The sequence below is a fragment of the Suncus etruscus genome, chromosome 2 (genome assembly GCF_024139225.1).
Source record: "Suncus etruscus isolate mSunEtr1 chromosome 2, mSunEtr1.pri.cur, whole genome shotgun sequence".
In the NCBI taxonomy this organism is placed as follows: Eukaryota; Metazoa; Chordata; class Mammalia; order Eulipotyphla; family Soricidae; genus Suncus; species Suncus etruscus.
In genome coordinates this window covers 13,746,681-13,764,919 of record NC_064849.1, presented here as the reverse complement: position 1 = coordinate 13,764,919, position 18,239 = coordinate 13,746,681, and the positions used below count along the sequence as shown (strand labels likewise).

Sequence of the window (18,239 nt, the reverse complement as noted above, 5' to 3'; positions counted from 1 at the left end):
AAAGACAAACAGACAAAAAATTGACACAAGACAGTAAATCTTTGGATCTCAAAGATCAAGCTTTTTATTTATTGCAAATGGGGTTTATGTTTCCATTAGAGTGTGGGGAGAAGGGGGCCAGTCAACTCAGCTTAGAGTAAGTCTAGTCCATGATAAGGTTGACAGAAAATAGGGAGGGACACAAAGAAGTGGGTGGGGTGGAAAAAGAAGAATCCTGTCCTGTTGCCTGAATCTTCTGGGTCCTTCTCAAATCCAGAAGCTTTAGCAGGCTAGTGGCAAGGATCCGCTGAAGCTGGGTCCAGGAGCCTGACATTCTTCCAATGGAAGACCAGGTATCCTGTACAGGCCCCTGCCTACACGGCCAGGGCCAGGTAGGCATTGTAGGTCATGAAGGTAAGCATGAGCACATAGCTCAGCACCACCTGGAGCACATGCAGAGCTGTCTGAGCAAGGTGAAGCCATCGGAGCACATGGGGCTGTGGAGAGCTCTGAGCCCTGTCCATGAGTTTCTCCCGAGCCACCTTGAGACCTTCATAGCAGAGAGCCAGGCAGAACATCACCAGGCAAGCGAGCACCATGCCTACTCTGCATTGGATCACCAAGCCCGGAAACAGCAGCTCCACATTTCTGTAGCCAAAGTAGAAGGTGGTGTGCATCGACATGTTGTCAGTGTGTCCTCCTCCGTGTGTGTGTGGGGCTGAGGGCACGGTAAAGCCATGAAACAGGGTGCTGCAGGAAGTCTCTGGAGTAGAAGAGATCACAGATGTGTCCTCATGGTGGTGAGGATGACACATGGTGCCAGCAAAGGCTTGCCTCTGGTAGGAAGACAGGCAAGCAAGGGAATCTTCAAGTCTAGAGCAGGAGCCTCCTCCAAGGGCCTTGAGAAGTCACTGATCTTCAGCAATGACTCCTCTTAAGTACAAGCACAGGAGATCCTCCCTGCAAAGACCCTCCTAGAAAAATCCCTGCCAGGACCCTCCCTAGGAAGACCCACCTTCCAAATGCTGATCCATTCATCCCCTTGTGTAAGAGAAACAGTAGAAAAAGGAGGGGCAAAACACACACTCACACACACACACACACACACACACACACACACACAACCAGAAAACCAGTTTAGCTCTCTATGGGCCAAACTGTTCTTTTTTGCCTGATGAGGATGGCAACTAAACCTGGGATGGAATGGCTCAGCAATCCCTATGATTATATACTGACCAGCCACATTGCAGACACCCATGTTTCAAAGAGAAACCAACAACCCACTACAAAATACTTCCATCCTACCAAGGACACAATAGCTGTTCAAATCATAGGCAAGTCCCAGATCAATGGCACAGGGAGCATTTGCCTTTCAGGCATCCTTACTTACCCGGGAGCTCTGTTCTCTTGAAGCTTTCTCTCCTTCCCCAACAGCCGTCTTTTACTCTGTCTAGACCACATAGTAATCTCCTCTATGAGATTAGAGTGTATATCATGGTGAGTTGGAATGGTGGACCTAGACTAGTGTGAATATGCATTATAATAATTGTCACTAAGGAACCCACATAACCTGATTATTTCACCTGAGTATTTTCTTGTTGATAGTATTCCTTGGGTATGAACACCAGGCAAAAAAACTCTTATTTTGTGATCTTGCTCAAGTTACTTTTAAGGCACAAGACCTGTTCTGTAAATTACAAACTCGAGCACCTGGCACACAAGAGAGGAATGGGTTCCAGACCTCAGAAACTGATTTCTGAAGAGAAACTGTCACAGTTCCCAAATGGTCATACCCTCACTCCTTTCCTGTTCCTCGTATATTTCTCCTGGATTAAAGTAATTATTGATAACTCCTCGGTGTCACCCTGATCATTATCGGAAGGCTGAAGTTTGCAGGTTCTGTAAACGTACATCACAGAAATGTCCCAAGAGTTCAGAAAATGGCTGCTTCTCAGAATCGGTATTCTTTCCTTGGGAATCCTCGTCTCAGCCAGAACCACAGCGGTGGTTTTTATGAGGGCATAAATATTTGAGGTGAGGCACAGAAAATGCTTTTGATGAAAATATTGTCATCCCAGGCAAGGCACTTGTGGATTGTGATTCTCCAGAGATCACCCTATGGGCCCTGCTTCCTGACTCCAATCACCACTTAGATCCAAGTCTGAGATATCTCTGCCTTCTTCCATGCAGAAATTGAGTGAAGCAGGGAAGTTTTCACTCAAGCCACATGCTCACACCTTGGTCAATGTGGACTTTGGAATCAGCTGCCAGGCTCCCATAGTAGCTGGACAAGAGGGGGACATCCAGTTCTGCCCAGCCAGAACAAACATGACAACCAAGACTACCAGATGATTGGACAAGGAATCTTTATGATGTCAATGCCTGATATCATAGGCTGCTCTTTAAGAATTACATCATGAAAATGGGCGATATGTGAATGGCTATGGAGAACGGTATGTTTGATTAGATGGAGAATAACATCACATTTTTGTGGGGATATAGAACAAAATGATAGCAAGGTCATAGAACCCAGAGACAAAAGAGATGAAGATACCTGTGAAGCAGGGAACCTCAGTTCTCCATCCTGTGCTATAGTAAGGTTGTCACTGACACTAATGGAGTGGAAATTCTATAGTGAGCCAAGGACAACCAGAGTTGGCACTGTGTCTCTGGAGGGAGAGCACAAGTAAGGGCAGAGTATTTAATCCTGCCCATTTTTTATAACTTTATTCATTTATTTATAGATTTATTGGTTCTTTGGCCACACCTAGAGGTGATCAGCGGATACTCCTGGCTCTGCACTCAGAAATCGCTACATGCTAGGAATGGAAATGGTTTCCTCCCATTCCAGCCTCATGCAAGGTCAATGCTCTAGTGCTGTGCTCTCTCTGGCCACAATCTTGCCCGTTTTTGACCTGAGTTGGCTGCCCAGAAACTCCCAGATGTGGGATTTGAGAGAGGAGAAAGGGGGAACACCACAGTGGCACAAGGTGTTGCCCAAAACAGAAATAAATGAATATACACAAATCAACATCAGAGCTAAGCTAAGAGGAACAACAAGCTCAGAAGAACCAAAGTTCAATCAGACCTCAAAAAGACAAACAGACGAAAAATTGACACAAGACAGTAAATCTTTGGATCTCAAAGATCAAGCTTTTTATTTATTGCAAATGGGGTTTATGTTTCCATTAGAGTGTGGGGAGAAGGGGGCCAATCAACTCAGCTTAGAGTAAGTCTAGTCCAGATGGTAAGGTTGACAGAAAATAGGGAGGGACACAATGAAGTGGGGGGGAGTAGAATCCTGTCCTTTGTCCTGTATCTTCTGGGTCCTTCTCAAATTCTGAAGATTTAACAGGCTAGTGGCAAGGATCCGCTGAAGCTGGGTCCAGGAGCCTGGCATTCTTCCAACGGAAGACCAGGTATCCTGTACAGGCCCCCGCCAACACGGCCATGGCCAGGTAGGCATTGTAGGTCATGAAGGTAAGCATGAGCACATAGCTCAACACCACCTGGAGCACATGCAGAGCTGTCTGAGCAAGGTGAAGCCATCGGAGCACATGGGGCTGTGGAGAGCTCTGAGCCCTGTCCATGAGTTTCTCCCGAGCCACCTTGAGACCTTCATAGCAGAGAGCCAGGCAGAACATCACCAGGCAAGCGAGCAACATGCCGAATCTCCATTGGATCACCAAGCCCGGAAACAGAAGTTCCACATTTTTGTAGCCAAAGTAGAAGGTGGTGTGCATCGACATGTTGTCAGTGTGTCCTCCTCTGTGTGCATGTTGGGCTGAGGGCACGGTAAAGCCATGAAACAGGGTGCTGCAGGAAGTCTCTGGAGTAGAAGAGATCACAGATGTGTCCTCATGGTGGTGAAGATGACACATGGTGCCAGCAAAGGCTTGCCTCTGGTAGAAGGACAGTCAAGCAAGGGAATTTTCAGGTCTAGAGCAGGAGCCTCCTCCAAGGGCCTTGAGAAGTCACTGGTCTTCAGCAGTGACTCCTCTTAAGTACAAGCACAGGAGATCCTCCCTGCAAAGACCCTCCCTAGAAAAATCCCTGCGAGGACCCTCCCTAGGAAGACCCACCTTCATCCCTTCATCCCCATGTGTAAGAGAAACAGTAGAACAAGAAGGGGCAACACAAACACACACACACACACACACACACACACACTACCAGAAAACCAGATTAGCTCTCTATAGGCCAAACTGTTCTTTTTTGCCTGATGAGGATGGCAACTAAACCTGGGATGGAATGGCTCATCAATCCCCATGATTATATACTGACCAGCCACATTGCAGATACCCATGTCTCAAAGAGAAACCACCAATCTACTACACAATACGTCCATCCTTCAAGGACAAAATAGCTGTTCAAATCATAGGCAAGTCCCAGATCAATGGCACAGGGAGCATTTGTCTTTCAGGCATCCTTACTTACCCTGGAGCTCTGTTCTCTTGAAGCTTTCTCTCCTTCCCAAACAGCCGTCTTTTACTCTGTCTAGACCACATAGTAATCTCCTCTATGAGATTAAAGTGTATATCATGGTGAGTTGGAATGGTGGACCTAGACTAGTGTGGGCATGCATTGTAACAATTGTCACTGTCTAAGGACCCCACATAACCCGGTCGTTTCACCTGAGTATTTTCCTGTGGATAGCATTCCTTGGGTGTGAACACCAGCCAAACAAACTCTTATATTGTGATCCTGCTCAAGTTGCTTTTAGGGTCAATGGTCTTGATCCTAGTCCAGATTCTAAATCTAACTCCTAATCATATTAATGACAAGCAACCACTTCAAAGCCAAATGAAGGTGACTGATTTTTAGCATATGTTATATTGTCTTCACACTGGACACCGATTCTGTGAAAATTGGTCACCCCTAGTGAAATTGTTTACTGAGTTTTGAATTCACCAAAGAGTATGCCAGTTGTTTGCTTCCTTCTGACTAGCCTCTACCAGACAGCGTTGTCCAAGCAGTTGCAGATCAACTTCAAAACTCAAGTCAAGGAAGTAAGAACATGTCAACATGAATCCTGCCCAGCAATAAAACAGTAACTCTCGCATCATTCAATGGCACCAATGATAGATCATAGAGCATTAGCGGGCCCACAATTTATAGAGAGCCAAAAGGAAAAATAAGAAACTGTCTTGTCCATGCAAAGGAAAGTGGGTATAATGAACAGTGTCATGGAACAATAGCAGATGCTCTGTGTGTCTCGGCTCCAACATCATCTTGGGTAAAGTGCCACTGCAGAAAAACCTTCTCCTAAGGGTGTTGAGGTACTCCAATGCATCTGCACAGCTGCAAACACTAAGACTTTGTAGAAATCTCGCAAGATCCATCTGAGTAACTGAATTAAAGATCAAAAAGAATCTGCAATGCTACTCAGTATGCTTGTATTACCATGAGCCCAAGGATAAAGTTCACCAATATCCTTCTATCATGGTCTTTATTCCTCCTATGTGGTGTTTTGGTCAACTGAATATCTTGAATAATGGTGGAGTAGAAGCCTGTTGGTGACCCGCCAGCAAAGGAGCACATGATAGGATTCAGACACAAGGATCATGAACAGAACCAATTCACCTACACAGTCATGATATTTTGTACTCAGAATTCCAAGAAAATACAAGTGCCTACAATGTTGAGAGATTCAAACTCGCAAATATATTCTTTTGCTCCTGGACCTCTTAGATCGCAGTGATCACAACCGCTGTGAGCCTACATTCCTGCAATAAGAATTATTCATGATAGGGTTGTATTTTTGGCTGGGAAGGAAGGAAGGGAGGAAAGAAGGAAGGAAGGAAGGAAGGAAGGAAGGAAGGAAGGAAGGAAGGAAGGAAGGAAGGAAGGAAGGAAGGAAGGAAGGAAGGAAGGAAGGAAGGAAGGGAAGGAGGGAGGAAGGGAGGGAGGGAGGGAGGGAAGGAGGGAGGGAGGGACGAACATTGGATAGATTAAAAAACTAAGTGCTTTAGGAGGAACGGAGCAGGAATGATGTTTGGAAGAAAACAGAAAGCATGAAAAAAATACAGTGTAAAATAATAAGTGAAGCAAATAGGAAAGGAAATAACAGGAACATGAAAGGAAGATGAGAGGTGTCCACTAAGGCACAAGACCTGTTCTGTAAATTTCAAACTCGAGCACCTGGCACACAAGAGAGGAATGGGTTCCAGACATCAGACACTGATTTCTGAAGAGAAACTGTCACAGTTCCCAAATGATCATATCCTCACTCCTTTGCTACTCCTCATATATTTCTCCTGGATTAAGGTAATTATTGATAACTCCTCGGTGTCACCCTGATCATTATAGGATGACTAAAATTGGCAAGTTCTGTAAACGTACATCACAGAAATGTCTGAAGAGTTCAGGAAACTGCTGCTCTCAGACTTGATTTCCTTTCCTTGGTAATCCTCGTCTCAGCCAGAAACACAGGGGTGGTTTTTATGAGGGCATAGATATTTGAGGTGAGGCACAGAAAATGCTTTTGATAAAAATATTGTCATCTTAGGCAAGGCACTTGTGGATTGTGATTCTCCAGAGATCACCCTATGGGCCCTGCTTCCTGACTTCAATCACCCCTTAGATCCAAGTCTGAGATATCTCTGCCTTCTTCCATGCAGAAATTGAGTGAAGCAGGGAAGTTTTCACTCGAGCCACATGCTCACACCTTGGTCAATGTGGACTATGGAGCCAGCTGCTAGGCTCCCATAGTGGCTGGGCAAGAGGGAGACATCCAGTTCTGCCCTGCCAGAACAACCATGACAACCAAGACTACCAGATGACTGGACAAGGAATCTTTATGATGTCAATGCCTGACATCATAGGCTGTTCTTTCAGAATTAAATCATGAAAATGGGTGACATGTGAATGGCTATGGAGAATGGTATGTTTCATTAGATGGAGAATAACATCACATTTTCATGAGGATATAGAACAAAATGATAGCATGGTCATAGAAACCAGTGACTATTGCGATTTAGATACCTTTGAAGCAGAGAACCTCAGTGCTTCATACTCTGCTATAGTAAGATTTTCACTAATAATGGAGTGGAAATTCTATTGTGAGCCAAGTAAAACAAGAGTTGGCACTGTGGCTCTGAAGCAAAAGAAAATGTGCAAGCAAAGTGTTTAATTCTGCCCATTTTTTTAAACTTTATTCATTTATTTATAGATTGATTGTTTGTTTGGCCACACCTAGAGGTGATCAGCGAATACTCCTGGCTCTGCACTCAGAAATCACTACATGCCAGGAATGGAAATGGGTTCCTCCAATTCCAGTTTCATGCAAGGTCAATGCTCTAGTGCTGTGCTCTCTCTCTGGCCCCAATCTTGCCCGTTTTTGACCTGAGTTGGCTGCCCTGGAACTCCCAGATGTGGGATTTGAGAGAGAAGAAAGGGGGAACACCAGAGTGGCACAAGGTGTTGCCCAAAACAGAAATAAATGAATATACACAAATCAACATCAGAGCTAAGCTTAGAGGAACAACAAGCTCAGAAGAACCACAGTTCAATCAGACCTCAAAAAGACAAACAGACAAAAAATTGACACAAGACAGCAAAACTTTGGATCTCAAAGATCAAGCTTTTTATTTATTGCAAATGGGGTTTATGTTTCCATTAGAGTGTGGGGAGAAGGGGGCCAATCAACTCAGTTTAGAGTAAGTCTAGTCCAGATGCTAAGGTTGACAGAAAATAGGGAGGGACACAATGAAGTGGGTGGGGGGAAGTAGAACACTGTCCTGTTGCCTCTATCTTCTGGGTGTTTCTCAAATTCTGAAGATTTACCAGGCTAGTGGCAAGGATCCGCTGAAGCTGGGTCCAGGAGCCTGGCATTCTTCCAACGGTAAAGACCATGTTATCCTGTACAGGCCCCTGCCAACACGGCCAGGGCCAGGTCGGCCATTGTAGGTCATGAAGGTAACGCATGAGCACATAGCTCAGCACCACCTGGAGCACGTGCAGAGCTTTGTCTGAGCAAGTTCTGAAGCCATCGCAGCACGTGGGGCCATGTGGAGAGCTCTTGGCCCTGTCCATAGTTTCTCCCGAGCCACCTTGAGACCTTCATAGCAGAGAGCCAGGCAGAACATCACCAGGCAAGCGAGCACCATGCCGACTCTGCATTGGATCACCAAGCCCGGAAACAGCAGCTCCACATTTTTGTAGCCAAAGTAGAAGGTGGTGTGCATCGACATGTTGTCAGTGTGTCCTCCTCCGTGTGCGTGTGGGGCTGAGGGCATGGTAAAGCCATGAAACAGGGTGCTGGTGGAAGTCTCTGGAGTAGAAGAGATCAGAGATGTGTCCTCATGGTGGTGACGATGACACATGGTGCCAGCAAAGGCTTGCCTTTGGCAGGAAGACAGGCAAGCAAGGGAATCTTCAAGTCTAGAGCAGGAGCCTCCTCCAAGGGCCTTGAGAAGTCACTGATCTTCAGCAGTGACTCCTCTTAAGTACAAGCACAGGAGATCCTCCCTGCAAAGACCCTCCCTAGAAAAATCCCTGCCAGGACCCTCCCTAGGAAGACCCACCTTCCAAATGCTGATCCCTTCATCCTCTTGTGTAAGAGAAACAGAAAAAGGAGGGGCAACACAAACGCGGGAGCACGCGCACAGACACACGCACACACACTACCAGAAAACCATCTTAGCTCTCTATGGGCCAAACTGTTCTTTTTTGCCTGATGAGGATTGCAACTAAACCTGGGATGGAATGGCTCAGCAATCCCTATGATTATATACTGAGCAGCTGCATTGCACACACCCATGTCTCAAAGAGAAACTAACAACCTACTACACAATACTTCCATCCTACCAAGGACAAAATAGCTGTTCAAATCATAGGCAAGTCCCAGATCAATGGCACAGGGAGCATTTGTCTTTCAGGCATCCTTACTTACTCTGGAGCTCTGTTCTCTTGAAGCTTTCTCTCCTTCCCCAACAGCCCTATTTTACTCTGTCTAGATCTCATAGTAATCTCCTCTATGAGATTAGAGTTTATATCATGGTGTGTTGGAATAATAGACCTAGACTAGTGTGGGTATGCATTGTAACAATTGTCACTGTCTAAGGACCCCACATAACCCGGTAGTTTCACCTGAGTATTTTCCTGTGGATAGCATTCCTTGGGTGTGAACACCAGCCAAACAAACTCTTATATTGTGATCCTGCTCAAGTTGCTTTTAGGGTCAATGGTCTTGATCCTAGTCCAGATTCTAAATCTAACTCCTGATCATTTCAATGACAAGCAACCCCATCAAAGTCAAATTAATGAGACTGATTTTTAATATATGTTATTTTGTCTTCTCACTGGACACCGATTCTGTGAAAATTGGTCACCCCTAGTGAAATTGTTCACTGAGTTTTGAATTCACCAAGGAGTATGCCAGTTGTTTGCTTCTGACTAGCCTCTACCAGACAGCGATGTCCAAACAATTGCAGATCTGCTTCAAAACACAAGTCAAGGAAGTAAGAACATTTCAACATGAATCCTGCCCAGCAATGAAACAATGAATCTCGCATTATTCAATGGCACCAATGATAGATCATAGAGCATTAGCGGGCCCACAATTTATAGAGAGCCAAAAAGAAAAATAAGAAACTGTCTCTTCCATGCAAAGGAAAGTGGGTATAATGAACAGTGTCATGCAACAAAAGCAGATGCTCTGTGTGTCTCGGCTCCAACCTCATCCTGGGTAAAGTGCCACTGAATAAAACCATCTCCTAAGAGTGTTGAGGTACTCCAATGCAACTGCACAGCTGCAAACACTAAGACTTTGTAGAAATCTCTCAAGATCCATCTGAGTAACTGAATTAAAGAGCAAAAAGAATCTGCAATGCTACTCAGTATGCTTATATTACCATGAGCCCAAGGATAAAGTTCACCAATATCCTTCTATCATGGACTTTATTCCTCCTAAGTGGTGTTTTGGTCAACTGACCTTCTTGAAAAATGTTGGAGTAGAAGCCTGTTGGTGACCCACCAGCAAAGGAGCACATGAGAGGATTCAGACCCAAGGATCATGAGCAGAACCAATTCACCTGCACAGTCATGAGATTTTGTACTCAGAATTCCAAGAAAAAACAAGTGTCTACAATATTGAGAGATTCAAACTCTCAAATATATTCTTTTGCTCCTGGACCTCTTGGTTCGCAGTGATCACAACCGGTATGAGCCTACATTCCTGCAATAAGAATTATTCATGATGAGGTTGTATTTTTGGCTGGGAGGGAGGGAATGAGGAAGGAAGGAAGGAAGGAAGGAAGAAAGGAAGGAATGAAGGAAGGAAGGAGGGAGGGAAAGATGGAGGAACTAAGTGCTGAAGGAGGACAGGAGGAGGAATGATCTTTGGAAGAAATACAGAAAGCATGATAAAATACAGTGTAAAATAATAAGTGAAGCAAATAGGAAAGGAAATAACAGGAACATGAAAGGAAGATGAGAGGTGTCCACTAAGGCACAAGACCTGTTCTGTAAATTACAAACTCGAGCACCTGGCACACAAGAGAGGAATGGGTTCCAGACCTCAGAAACTGATTTCTGAAGAGAAACTGTCACAGTTCCCAAATGATCATACCCTTGCTCCTTTCGGGCTCCTCATATATTTCTCCTGGATTAAGGTAATTATTGATAACTCCTCGGTGTCACCCTGATCATTATAGGATGGCTAAATTGGCAAGTTCTGTAAACGTACATCACAGAAATGTCCCAAGAGTTCAGGAAACGGCTGCTCTCAGACTCAGTTTCCTTTTCTTGGTAATCCTCGTCTCAGCCAGAAACACAAGGGTGGTTTTTATGAGGGCATAGATATTTGAGGTGAGGCACAGAAAATGCTTTTGATGAAAATATTGTCATCCCAGGCAAGGCACTTGTGGATTGTCATTCTCCCGAGATCACCCTATGGGTGCCTGCTCCCAGACTCCAATCACCACTTAGATCCAAGTCTGAGATATCTCTGCCTTCTTCCCTGCAGAAATTGAGTGAAGCAGGTAAATTTTTACTCGAGCCACATGCTCACACCTTGGCCATTGTGGACTTTGTAACCAGCTGCCAGGCTCATATAATAGCTGGGCAAGAGGGGGACATCCAGTTCTGCCCTGCCAGAACAACCATGACAACCAAGACTACCAGATGATTGGACAAGGAATCTTTATGATGTCAATGCCTGACATCATAGGCTGCTCTTTAAGAATTAAATCATGAAAATGGGTGATATGTGAATAGCTATGGAGAATGGTATGTTTGATTAGATGGTGAATAACATCACATTTTCATGGGAACATAGAACAAAATGATAGCATGGTCATAGAACCCAATGACAATAGAGATGAAGATACCTGTGAAGCAGGGAACCTCAGTTCTCCATCCTTTGCTATAGTTAGATTGTAACTGACAATAATGGAGTGGAAATTCTATTGTGAGCCAAGTACAACAAGAGTTGGCACTGTGGCTCTGGGGCGAGAGCACAAGTGCGGGCAGAATATTTTATCCTGATCATTTTTTTAAAACTTTATTCATTTATTTCTAGAATGATTGGTTCTTTGGACGCACCCAGCAGTGCCCAGAGGATAATACTGACTCTGCTCTCAGAAATCACCTCTGGCATGCTAAGGGAACAAACAGGATGCCAGTAATCAAAACGGGTCCCTCCCATTCCAGCTGCATGCAAGGAAAATGCCCTACTGCTGTGCTATCTCTCAAGGCTTCAACCTTGCCCAGTTTTGACCTAGGTTGGTTTCCCAAAACCTCTGAGGTGTGAAATTTGAGAGAGGAGAAAATGGGAACACATGAGTGCCACAAAGTGTTTTCCAGACAGAAATAAAGAGGTATGCACAAATCAATGTCAGAGCTAAGTTTAGAGAATCAACAAATTCAGAAGTACCAAAGTTTAATCAGATCTCAAAAAGACAAACATACAAAGAATGACACAAGACATCCAAACTTTGGATCTTAAAGATCAAGGTTATTTTTTTTTATTGCAAACGGGGGTTAGATTTTCATCAAAGTGTGGGAGAAGGGAGTCAGTCAGCACAGTTTAGAGCACGTCTAGTCCAGCTGATAAGGTTCACAAGTAGACAGGGAGGGGCACAAATATGGGAGTGGTATAGAAAAAGAGGAATCTTGTCCTGTTGTCTGAACCTCTGGGACCTTCCTAAAGCAGGGATCTCTTCCAGGCTAGTGGCAAGGATCCGCTGAAGCTGGGTCCAGGAGCCTGGCATTCTTCCAACGGAAGACCAGGTATCCTGTGCCAGCTCCTGCCCACACGGCTAGGGCCAGGTAGGCATTGTAGGTCATGAAGGTAAGCATGAGCACATAGCTCAGCATCATCTGGAGCACATGCAGAGCTGTCTGAGCAAGGTGAAGCCATCGCAGCACGTGGGGCTGTGGAGAGCTCTTGGCCCTGTCCGTGAGTTTCTCCCGAGCCACCTTGAGACCTTCATAACAGAGAGCCAGGCAGAACATCACCAGGCAAGCGAGCACCATGCCGGCTCTGCATTGGATCACCAAGCCCGGAAACAGCAGCTCCACATTTTTGTAGCCAAAGTAGAAGGTGGTGTGCATCGACATGTTGTCAGTGTGTCCTCCTCCGTGTGCGTGTGGGGCTGAGGGCATGGTAAATCCATAAAGCAGGGTGCTGGTGGAAGTCTCTGGTGTAGAAGAGATCACAGATGTGTCCTCATGATGGTGAAGATGATACATGGTGCCAGCAAAGGCTTGCCTCTGGTAGGAAGACAGACACGCAAGTGAAACTTCAGGTCTGGAGCAGGAGCCTCCTCCAAGGGCCTTGAGAAGTCACTGATCTTCAGTAGTGACTCCCCTTAAGTACAAGCACAGGAGATCCTCCCTGCCAAGACCCTCCCTAGGAAGACCCACCTTCCAAAAGAGCTGATCCCTTCACATCCTTTGTCTAAGAGAAACAGTATGAAAAGAAGGGTACACACACACACACACACACACACACAAACACACCAGTGAGCCAGCTTAGCTCTCTGTGGGCCAAACTTCTTTTTTGCCTGATGGGAAGGGCAAATAAACCTGGGTTGTAATGGCTCAGTGATCCCTGTTATTATCTACTGACCAGCGACAGGACAGACACCTATGTTTCAAAGAGAAACCACCGACCTACCACAAAATACTTCCATCCTACTAATGACAAAATAGCTGTCCAAATCATTGGCAAGTCCTGGATTGATGGCACCGGAAGCATCTGCCTTTTAGGCATCCTTACTTACCCTGAAGCTCTGTTCTCATGAAGCTTTCTCTCCCTTCCCCTAAAGCCTTTCTTTACTCTGTCTAGACCACAGAGGTCTCCTCTATGAGAATAGAGAATGTATCGTGGTGAGTTGGGGAGGTGGACCTAGAGTGGTGTGGGCATGCTTTGTAACAACTGTCACTGTCTGAGAATCCCACATCACCCAGCCCCTGCTCCTGAGTTTGTCGTGTTGACAGCATGCCTTGCATGTGAACACCAGGTGAATGAATACAAAATGCCCTCATAGTGAATAGAACTACCAAAAACAATAAGTAATCAGATGAGTGGACTGGGAAAACCATGCAAATCATGGAAAGCACCTTGTCTTGAGATGGCACTCTACCTCCATTGAATATTTCTGTTTTTATTGAGGTTAAACCCAGCTGAATTAGATCCTGTCCACAATGGCCCATGTAGCAGAAATCTAGCCAATTTGGGAGGAGAGTGTAGTTCAAGTCCCACCCCTTCCAAACTCATGCATGCAACTTTCTTCACCCACAATCACCATTTCTCCCACAGTGCTGCCTCCTCGCTGACCTTTTTTTTTTTTTCTCGCTGACTTTTTTACAATTCCCCTTCCAGGACAGGGGTCTGATCAAATTTCAGGACTGCTGGTCAGTTTTGGGGCTCACACATACCACCAAGGCTTCTTGCACCGATAATGAACATCCTCACCACGAGCTCCTTGTGTCTCCCTCTACGGGACCATAGCAGTTGAGGACACACCCCTAAAATTTATAGTAACAATAAAATAAAACCGGGAGACTCTGGTCAATGCCATTTGTTAAAAATGTTCGGCCATATTGGTGCCCTCCTATTTCACAGAATGAACTGGCCACTTCAAGGTCATACTATGCATTCAACCACTGTAGTAATGACTTCCTTGGAGTCAAATACACATTTTGCACAAATGAACTTGCTTCTGGACTTTTCCTTGTTCCTTTTTCACTTTATTCCTTTTTCTTTTCCTTCCCTTCCATTTTATTATCTAATTCTTTTACTGATTTTTTTTCGCAGCCACATTGCTTTCCCTCCTCTGGAAACAAAGGTATCATGAACAATAATGTCAATTATGTGATAAATTTTCTCAACATGCAATTACATAAATTGTGTAAAAAACTCATTGCTCAATTACTGACTGAATTCCTGGCAATTAGGAAGGTTCAGAGCCATTGCTATTTCAGGAATTCAGTACTGCTGAAAAGAGACCTTGTTATTCTCAGTTTCCACTTTCTAGTGCTTAGAGCTATGTGACATTTGTCCAGAATCCCATCCACAACCCACCCATTTTGGATGTGTGGGTTCTCATTGGGAATGTATTCCATTAGAATGCATGGACCCCATCACTCTTTACTGGCCTGACCTGAAATTTCAATGCAGGGATATGGTAGACCTGTGTCTGGCCCTGGAAATTTCCTCCAGAGACAGAAATAGAATCCATTATTCCTTTCCTAGACACTCATGGAGACACTCACCTAGGCACCCACCCAGAGACTCATAGTATCACTAGTAATACATATGATGAAAGGGAATGTTAGAAAATGCCAAGCTACTCTTATTTTGCTATCCTGCTCAAGTTGCTTTTAGGTTTAGTGGTCTTGATCCTCAGTCCAGAGTCTAAATCTGACTCCTGACTCCTTCAATGATGTGCTACCACATCAAGGCTAAATGCAGGAAACTGACTTTTAACATATATACTTTTGTCTTTACACTGGACACCCATTTTTGACAAATGGTCACCCCTAGTGAAAGTGTTTACTGAGTCTTGAATTCACCGAATTGCATGCCAGTTATCAGCTTCCTTCTGACTAGACTCTACCAGACAGTAACGTCCCAAAGGTCTCGGGTATGCTTCAAACACAACTCAAGGAAGTAAGACCATCTCAACGTGAACTCTGCTCAGCAATGAAACAGTGGATCTTGAATCATTCAACAGCACCAATGATAGGTCGTAGAGCATTAGTGTGCCCACAATTTATAGAGGGCCAAAGAGAAAAATAAGAAATTGTCTCTTCCATCCAAAGGAAAGTGGATATAATGAACAGTGTCATGCAACAAAAGCAGATGCTCTTTGTGCCTGGGCTCTAACATCATCTCAGGTAATGTGCCACTGCAGAAAACCATCTCATTGAGGTTCTCCAATGCATCTACACAGCTGCAAACACTAACACTTTGTAGAAACTGCACAGGATCCCTGAGTAATCTGAATTAAAGAGAAAAAAAATTTTTGCTGTGCTACTCAAGTATGCTAAATTACCATGAGCCCAAATAGTCTATAAAGGACATCACTATCCTTCTATTACTGATCAACTGATCATGGACTTTATTCATCGTCAGTGGTGTTTTGGTCAATTGAACATTTGGAAGGAAGGAAGGAAGGAAGGAAGGAAGGAAGGAAGGAAGGAAGGAAGGAAGGAAGGAAGGAAGGAAGGAAGGAAGGAAGGAAGGAAGGAAGGAAGGAACGAAGGAAGGGAGGGAGGGAGGGAGGGAGGGAGGAAGGAAGGAAGGAAGGAAGGGAGGGAGGGAGGGAGGGAGGGAGGGAAGGAGGGAGGAGGGAGGAAGGGGGGAGGAAGGGAGGGAGGAGGGAGGAAAGGAGGAAGGGAGGGAGGAAGGGAGGGAGGAAGGGAGGGAGGAGGGAGGAAAGGAGGGAGGAAAGAGGAAGGAAGGAGGAAGGAAAAGAAAGAAAGAAAGAAAGAAAGAAAGAAAGAAAGAAAGAAAGAAAGAAAGAAAGAAAGAAAGAAAGAAAGAAAGAAAGAAAGAAAGAAAGAAAGGAAAGAGAAGAAAGAAAGAAAGAAAGAAAAGAAGAAGAAATAAAGAGAGAAAGAGAGAAAAGAAGAAAGAAAGAAAGAAAGAAAGAAAGAAAGAAAGAAAGAAAGAAAGAAAAGAAGAAGAAAGAAAGAAAGAAAGAAAGAAAGAAAGAAAGAAAGAAAAGAAGAAGAAAGAAAGAGAGAAAGAGAGAAAAGAAGAAAGAAAGAAAGAAAGAAAGAAAGAAAGAAAAGAAAGAAAGAAAGAAAGGAAAGAAGTAAAGAAAGAAAGAAAGATAGAAAGAAAGAAAGAAAGAAAGAAAAGAAAGAAAGAAAAGAAAGAAAGAAAGAAAGAAGAAGAAAGAAAGAAGAAAGAAAGGAAAGAAAGAAAGAAAGAAAGAAAGAAAAGAAAGAAGAAGAAGAAAGAAAGAAGAAAGAAAAGAAGAAAGAAAGAAGAAAGAAAGAAAGAAAGAAAGAAAGAAAGAAAGAAAGAGAGAAAGAAAGAAAGAAAAGAAGAAAAAGAAAGAAAAGAAAGAAAGAGAGAAAGAAAGAGAGAAAGAAAGAAAGAGGAAGAAAGAAAGAAAGAAAGAAAGAAAGAAAGAAAGAAAGAAAGAAAGAAAGAAAGAAGAGAAAGAAGAGAGAGAGAAAGAAAGAGAGAAAGAAAGAAAGAGAGAAAGAAGAAAGAAAGAAAGAAGAAAGATGAAGAAAGAAAGAAAGAAAGAAAGAAAGAAAGAAAAGAAAGAAAGAAAGAAAGAAAGAAAAGAAGAAAGAAAGAAGAAGAGAAAGAAGAAAGAAAGAAAGAAAGAAAGAAAGAAAGAAAGAAAGAAAGAAAGAAAGAAAGAAAGAAAGAAAGAAAAGAAAGAAAGAAAGAAAGAAGAAGAAAGAAAGAAGAGAAAGAAAGAAAGAAAGAAAGAAAGAAAGAAAGAAATAAAGAAAGAAAGAAAGAAAGAAAGAAAGAAAGAAAGAAAGAAAGAAAGAAAGAAAGAAAGAAAAAAGAAAAAAAGAAGAGAGAAAGAGAAAGAAAGAAAGAAAGAAAGAAAGAAAGAAAGAAAAATTAAAGAAGGAATGAAAGAAGAAAGGAAAAATTTTTAGCCAGAACCTAAAGTTTGGGCTATGATTATCTGAACAGCCGAGTCTAGACAAACCCACAGAATTTGAGGGCTATATAGGTTGAATCCTCCATTCTTCTCTTTCCTCTCGAGATATGGTCCAGAGTTTTGCTGTGCAGAGTCAGGGGTTTCTATGATAATCCCAAAGTAGAGATCAAATGCCTAATTGGTCATCCCTTACATACTCAGGGAGCACACAACAATCAAACAACAAACAAAAAACCATCTTAGTGTCTCTTCTCAAACATTAAAAGTAAGATTTTTATGACAAGGAATTTCCTAGAAAAAAAAACTTGAAAATTCTGCCTTTCCAATATTAACATTATGGGAAAATGAGAGCAGAACTGGTGAGAAGTGAATGCTATGATATATGGAAATCAGAGAGTTATCAGAGTTTTAAATGAATAAAACACATATTAAGAAATTAGAACTTTTATTCAGTGCCTTCCTACCATACTAATGAAGGTTTGGGTGATTGGTTAAATTTAGGAGAATTTTGTGTTTGTTTGTTTGTTTGTTTGGTTTTGGTTTGTTTGTTTGTTTTTTGTTTTTGGTCACACCCAGCAGCGCTCAGGGATTAGTTACTTCTGGCTCTATGCTCAGAAATTGCTCCTGGCAGGCTCAGGGGACCGAATGGGATGCCGGGATTCGAACTACTGTTCTTCTGCATGCAAGGCAAACGCCTTTCCTCCATGCTTTTTGTTAAGGATTTAGTCTTGATATATCTAGGGCACAGAGACTAAAATTAGGAGTGCTACCATTACAAGTATTTATATGGTGTGCCTGTGTTTTAGTGTGTGTGTGAATGTGAATATGCGCATAAGCATGCGTGCACCACAAGTATCAGCAAAGTCTTAAGGCAAAAATAATGAAAGAGAGAGGTATGTGACCCTGTTGAGCAAGCATGAAATTGAAAATTAGTTTTCTTAATATGATATCGCTTCATGAGTAATTAGGACACTTCTTAACCTCAGGGTGTGATTTGAAATTGGAGTATAACCATATGGCATTATTATGCAGTAATGCTTCTATCAACAGTGACTTCAAAAACAGAATTTTTTTCTAAAGAATCCAACCATGTCTAAAATGTTTTCTAAATATTTCTAGGTATATCATGAAGCTCTTTGACTAGAGAGGACACAAATTCCACTGTACACACTA

At 43.3% G+C, this 18,239-nt stretch overlaps 3 protein-coding genes across 3 annotated transcripts; all 3 read right to left on the bottom strand.

Annotated features, from left to right (window-relative positions):
- Positions 1–353: 353 nt before the first annotated feature.
- Positions 354–794, bottom strand: LOC126001619 (high affinity copper uptake protein 1-like). Its single transcript, XM_049768898.1, has one exon. It carries the CDS (start codon positions 792–794, stop codon positions 354–356), a length of 441 nt encoding a protein of 146 aa, XP_049624855.1.
- A 2,541-nt stretch (positions 795–3,335) lies between these two features.
- On the bottom strand, positions 3,336–7,833 carry LOC126001618 (high affinity copper uptake protein 1-like). The gene is made up of 2 exons (XM_049768897.1): positions 7,765–7,833; positions 3,336–3,881 (listed from the first exon to the last, which is right to left on the bottom strand). Exons 1-2 carry the CDS (start codon positions 7,831–7,833, stop codon positions 3,336–3,338), a joined length of 615 nt encoding a protein of 204 aa, XP_049624854.1.
- A 4,314-nt stretch (positions 7,834–12,147) lies between these two features.
- On the bottom strand, positions 12,148–12,672 carry LOC126001617 (high affinity copper uptake protein 1-like). The gene has a single exon (XM_049768896.1). It carries the CDS (start codon positions 12,670–12,672, stop codon positions 12,148–12,150), a length of 525 nt encoding a protein of 174 aa, XP_049624853.1.
- Positions 12,673–18,239: the final 5,567 nt, after the last annotated feature.

Coding starts and splice junctions, on each gene's coding strand:
- LOC126001619 (XM_049768898.1), bottom strand. CDS start 794: ATGTGTCATCCTCACCACCATGAGGACACATCTGTGATCTCTTCTACT.
- LOC126001618 (XM_049768897.1), bottom strand. CDS start 7,833: ATGGTCTTTACCGTTGGAAGAATGCCAGGCTCCTGGACCCAGCTTCAG. Junction 3,882..7,764: donor GGATCCTTGCCACTAGCCTG/GTAAATCTTCAG, acceptor TCCTTCTACCAG/AGGCAAGCCTTTGCTGGCAC.
- LOC126001617 (XM_049768896.1), bottom strand. CDS start 12,672: ATGTATCATCTTCACCATCATGAGGACACATCTGTGATCTCTTCTACA.